This window comes from Cyprinus carpio, chromosome A13 (assembly GCF_018340385.1).
Source record: "Cyprinus carpio isolate SPL01 chromosome A13, ASM1834038v1, whole genome shotgun sequence".
Taxonomy (NCBI): Eukaryota; Metazoa; Chordata; class Actinopteri; order Cypriniformes; family Cyprinidae; genus Cyprinus; species Cyprinus carpio.
Window position 1 is genome coordinate 13,969,703 of NC_056584.1, and position 5,414 is coordinate 13,975,116.

General features: G+C 35.6%; 1 protein-coding gene across 1 annotated transcript; it reads left to right on the plus strand.

The window, feature by feature from the left end:
- Window positions 1-3,637: 3,637 nt before the first annotated feature.
- On the plus strand, window positions 3,638-4,837 carry LOC109104965 (splicing factor 3B subunit 5). The gene is made up of 2 exons (XM_019118297.2): window positions 3,638-3,833; window positions 4,328-4,837. The coding sequence occupies exon 2, from the start codon at window positions 4,346-4,348 to the stop codon at window positions 4,604-4,606; it is 261 nt and encodes an 86-aa protein (XP_018973842.1). The 5' UTR covers window positions 3,638-3,833; window positions 4,328-4,345; the 3' UTR covers window positions 4,607-4,837.
- The last annotated feature ends 577 nt before the right edge of the window (window positions 4,838-5,414 follow it).

Sequence of the window (5,414 nt, forward strand, 5' to 3'; positions counted from 1 at the left end):
AGCTGATTTCCAGGCTTGTGTTGTGTTTTGTTTGTCTGTTATTTTAGTACTGTATTCATGTACTGTATTGTTTTTCTTTTTTGTGTTTCATCTTTGGTTTGCTTTTATATTTAAATTTTACTTTTAATTGTTTGTTAATAATTATTTTATAACTCATACCATTATTTTATTTGTAGAAACATTATTTTATTTGTTATTAAATTCACTTATGATCACAGAAAATGTAAACTATGTATTTAACACAAATGACTGTTGGATGTGACATGCGCACTGTTTCTCTGATTTACCGTGGACTTCATATAAAAGCCAAACACAATAAGAAATGCTACTTGCAACAATGGATCATTTTCGTGCTTCGGTGGTGACAAATGTATTGTGCTTGTACTCTGATGCAGATCTCTTGTACTAATGTAAATGTCAAATGTAATTGTCTGATTGTCATTCACATTAAGAAATTCTGTCTGAAAAATGGAAATGTTTTATGCTCTAAATTATCTTGAAGATCTCTGTGCAGGTGTTTTTATATACTGTATGCTGCATAATAAATAAATCATTCACACTAGAATAATTGTTTGTTTAGTGAGATGGTTATAAAAAGTTATGAAACTCTTATGTGATACTTCATGTGTTGTGCAAGTCGTTAATTGTTGTGGCTCGGAAAAAATGAATCAACGTTAAATGATTGGAGAGTTATATGCCTTAAGGTCCATTGAAATGTTATTTGATGAGGCATTTTGATAGAGCCTGACTGTAAATGTGAACCTTTCTAAAGGTGCTGTCATTTTAACCACTGTTCAAAATCTCTTTGAATGAACATATCACTTACCAGGACTCTTATTAGTAAGAAAGAGTCTGTTTTCAGTTATCAGGATCGTTTATCTAGTTTGAGACCCATGCCAGCTGTAAGGGGCCAATAAATTGGCTCTGTAATACCTTGAAATCAAATAATCATGGCCTTTGAGCTGCCATTTCAGTCATTTTGTAGCAGAGTTTCCCCCACATGCAGTCTTGCTGCAACACCCGGGGGAAATTAAGGAACAGAGAGCTAGTATGTTCAGGATTGCTCAGCACATAACTTAAGGCGTAAGATACAGCAGAGCAGTGGAGAGCAGGCAAGAGGGGGCCGGCAGTCATTCGGGTCACCATTGCAGTTCGCATTTAACTGTGGCCTTAGGGTGCAGGATTTTTTCAGCAATGCAAGATTAAACCTAATCAAGAAGATGGAGTTCATAGCTTGAAACCAAGAACATTTCAGTTGATTGTTTCATGTGAAGGAACCAGAGCTTTATGTCAGCTCATCTCTTTTCATCCATCCCACTAGCTATGATGAATACAACATAATTAAAGTTTGACATGGATTCTATAGACTGCAGAGGAAAGAAGTGCCCTGGAGAGTAAATTAAACTTGAGGTCATAAAGATTGTGGCTGTAGTAATTTAGTCGACTGAATGTAATCTAATTAATTCTAAAATGGCTCAGAGTGTGAAAGAGTTTACACACAAAGTTGTTTTATGACTCCGAATGAAGAACCCCTCTGTTCCTTTGTCTGAAAAATTTGAATAGGCTAACTGCCCTTGAGTCCCCAAATTTGAGTAGTAATACAGTCAGTGCTAAAATAAGCATTGTGCTTTCCAATACAAATTAAAAATGTAAGCCATTATGGCAACAATTAAAGGCAATAATCAACCTTGTGCTGTGTTTCAACGGTTTTGCCCATATAGTAAAAGTCAATGGGGTCTCAAAATATCTTCTGTGTTCTGCAAAAGAAAGCAAGTCATAATGGTTTGGAACAACATGGGGGTGAGTAAATGATGACAGAAATGTCATTTTTGGGTGAACCTGTTGCTTTAGAAACAGAGAGAGACCTTTTCAGAAGCAACACATTCTCATGGCAATACATAACTATTTGATGTCTTGGCAAATTAGTGGCAAATTCACATTAATTTGTATGATCTCATTTGGACGCTTTTATTCATCTTAGGGGTAGACATTCATGCTTAGCGTTCTTTAAAATAAAAATAAAAATCAACTCAAATTGTACAAATTCACCACCAATTCGTCCAAAACAAAATCCCTTTTCTCATGAGAACAGGTTGTCTGAATCCTTTCTCAGTTCTTTTTTTTTTCTCAGTTCAAGCCTTTTCCTCTCCAAACGTGGTGCACTGTGCTGCTAAAATCAATGAGGCTGTCAGAAACCGGCTGATTTTCACAGCCCCTACCATATGTCATTGTGAGGACGAAAAAAAAAAGCAGTTGACTTTGAGCCAATAATGACTATTTTTATTGTGTGGTTCTCAGTTATCACATATCCACGGATGCCACTGACACTGTATTATGCTACTATTAAAGGACAAGTGCTCTTACAAACCTCTGCTCTCATCTCTCCTTTCTAATAATGTCACACATAATGGTGATTCAAAGAGAAAACCATTACTGTGATCAGCAACACAGAGCTCAAGTGTTTTCACAGTGGATGACGCACATGGTTGTACCGTTTATAAGAGAAAGCACAAATATCCCTGATACTGTAGCACACATTCATTGCATTGATGTTCATGTTTTCATTGGGAAGCTGTATTTTTTAGACTGTTTACTGATGCACAATACATCCCTAATATTTCCTGTCATACATTATATTTACCTGAGTGATAGATTGGATGGCAGAAGTGAGATTACTCATGTCTTTTCCTTTAAAATACATTAATGAGACAAAATGAAACCCGGTGTTTGATTCTATTTATGTCTCACACCCATTTTTTTTTTAAAATAAATTTAAGGTTTCAAGGTTCTTAATGATCTTCATGAGATCTGCTTTTTAAAAGTATTTCCTTGCCAACAGAACATCTGTTTGATGTGACCAACATAACCTCACCTCAATGAACGTAACTGGAAGTAAAATAAATTTTATTTTTCAATTTTTTTTGTTCTTTTTTTTATTATTTTTATTTTTTTTTTTTGTTTTTTTTTTTTAGTCTATTTAATGTCGGTTAATCTTTATGATAACCATTTTTATGTTCTGGAACTAAGGGTGTGGGATATGATGATTTTTGATTGTGGATGATAAAAATGTCTCCACGATCTGCTTTTGAAGACATCGTTTGTATCGTGCTGGTCCACACTGAATTTGATAGTAGGTACAAACACTATCAAGCATGCTGTAGTGCCCGTCTACTTCCATAAAAGCACTGCAAATGATGTAATCTAGCCAATATCCATTTGATTTTTTTGTCCAATTTTCAAAGATGTTTTTGCTTAAAAACCAAAGTTTGTAATGTTTAGATTCACCTTGTAGTTGGTTGCTTTGGTTCATGCCTTATAACTCTTTTATGAAAAACTTCTTCAAATCCCTATGGGGAAAATACTCAACAAAAGCCATAAACTGGATATTTTACTGTTGTTCATTGCAACATCCTGTGTTACTTTCATGTTTCTTGTATTACCCTGAGGTCTTTTCATATCAAGGTAAATTACAGTAGCTCATTGGCTATCTTGGCTACAATGGTAAGTAGTACTAGTTGTAAGTCTTTACGATAGTATTGCAGTTTAAAGTCAATAAATCAATATATCATGCTCATGTAGCCGTGTAAAAAGGTGGATAATCAGCCAGTCGACAGCACAAATCTAAACCCCTTCAGAGTAATCGGGACTTGCAACGCCCGCGGTTGAGCGGAACTCTTGTCTGCGCTAATGTTTTCCACACCGACAGATTTCTGCGTAGCTCCTTCCGCTCCGGTTGCAGCCTGTTTTCACGCACAGCACAGCCACTAAGCTAACAACACTGAGTACTGTTAAAGGGATCAATCAATCATTTACTTCCTCACATTTTACTTTAGGTAAGTACACTAATAATATTTGTAAATTAACTTACAGTATCGTCGTTTGAAGAGATACTTGATTTGAAAGAATGTTACACGTTCAGCTGAATTAGCTAGTAATAGTAAATATACTCAATATCCACAACGTAGTACAAGCTGATGGTTTTCATTTATTTTATTGTTTTTCTTTATGACAAGACTAATGAACTGTTTTGCTTTTCGACTTTCCGAGTAACTGTTTGTGATGTAAGCTATTTCTTACTGTATTTTAAATATTTCTCCTCCTTAAACACAGTCTAGTGTCATTATTCCAAACCACAATTTAACTGTGTGTGTGTGTGTGTGTGTGTGTGTGTGTGTGTGTGTGTGTGTGTGTGTGTGTGTGTGTGAGAAAAGTGCATCGAATACATCCTTTAGTGAAATGGCAGATCTGATGTGTTGAAGAATAACAATGAATCAATTTTTAAACCTCAGATGGGTTTTACGTTATTGTTTTTCTTTCTTTTTGTCAGGAACACAAATAGTTGAAGATGACCGACCGTTACAACATCCACAGTCAGCTGGAGCATCTGCAGTCCAAGTACATCGGCACAGGCCACGCAGACACCAGTAAATGGGAATGGCTGGTTAACCAGCACAGAGACTCGTACTGCTCCTACATGGGCCATTTCGACCTTCTCAACTACTTCGCTGTCGCTGAGAACGAGAGCAAGGCTCGGGTCCGCTTTAACCTGATGGAGAAGATGCTGCAGCCGTGTGGTCCACCAGCTGACAAACCTGAGGATGCTTAGGGCTGTTTTGACTCGGTCTTTAAAGCAGGATGTTTATGTTCATTCAGTGCTGGGAGATCAAATATAGAGGCCATAGACACTGGAGGGTTGTGGGTGCTCTTTGAATCCTCTCGTTTGTGAACCAATCAGTGTTTTCTCTCTTTTTTTATGCTTATTTTTTGTGGTATTTTGTATAGATTTTTGAACAAGTGTCTTTGAAGATAATAAAGTTGATACCCTATCACAAATGCATTGATTGTATTATTATTATTATTATTAATTATTTTATTAATTACAAACTTAAAGAAATTCATACTTCTATTCAGCGAGGACCCATTCAGTTGATCAAAGGTGACAGAAAAGTCTTTTTAATAATGTTGCAAAATGTTTCAAATAAATTGTTCTTTTTAAATTTCTATTCATAAAAGTACCTTTAAGTATAACCTTCCAAAAAATGTATAAATATGCAGCACAACTTTTCAACATTGATAATAAAAAATGTTTCTTGAGCAACAAATCAGCATATTAGAATGATTTCTGAAGGATCATGTGACACTGAAGACTGGAGTAATGATGCTGAAAATTCAGCTTTGCCATCACAGGAATACATTACATTTAAAAATATATGAAAAAAAGACAACAAATGCTCAGGGGTCATCAGCATTTTCAGGGCAAGGACCCCTAGAGACATGGAGCAGGGACCGCCAATACAAAATGTGTCAAGCAGAGCTACATATTAAGCATATAGTCTTTGATATTAATAGAAACTAACCATATTATGATCATGAATAAATTGTATATTAAGAGAGTAGATCAGAACACGTTGTTG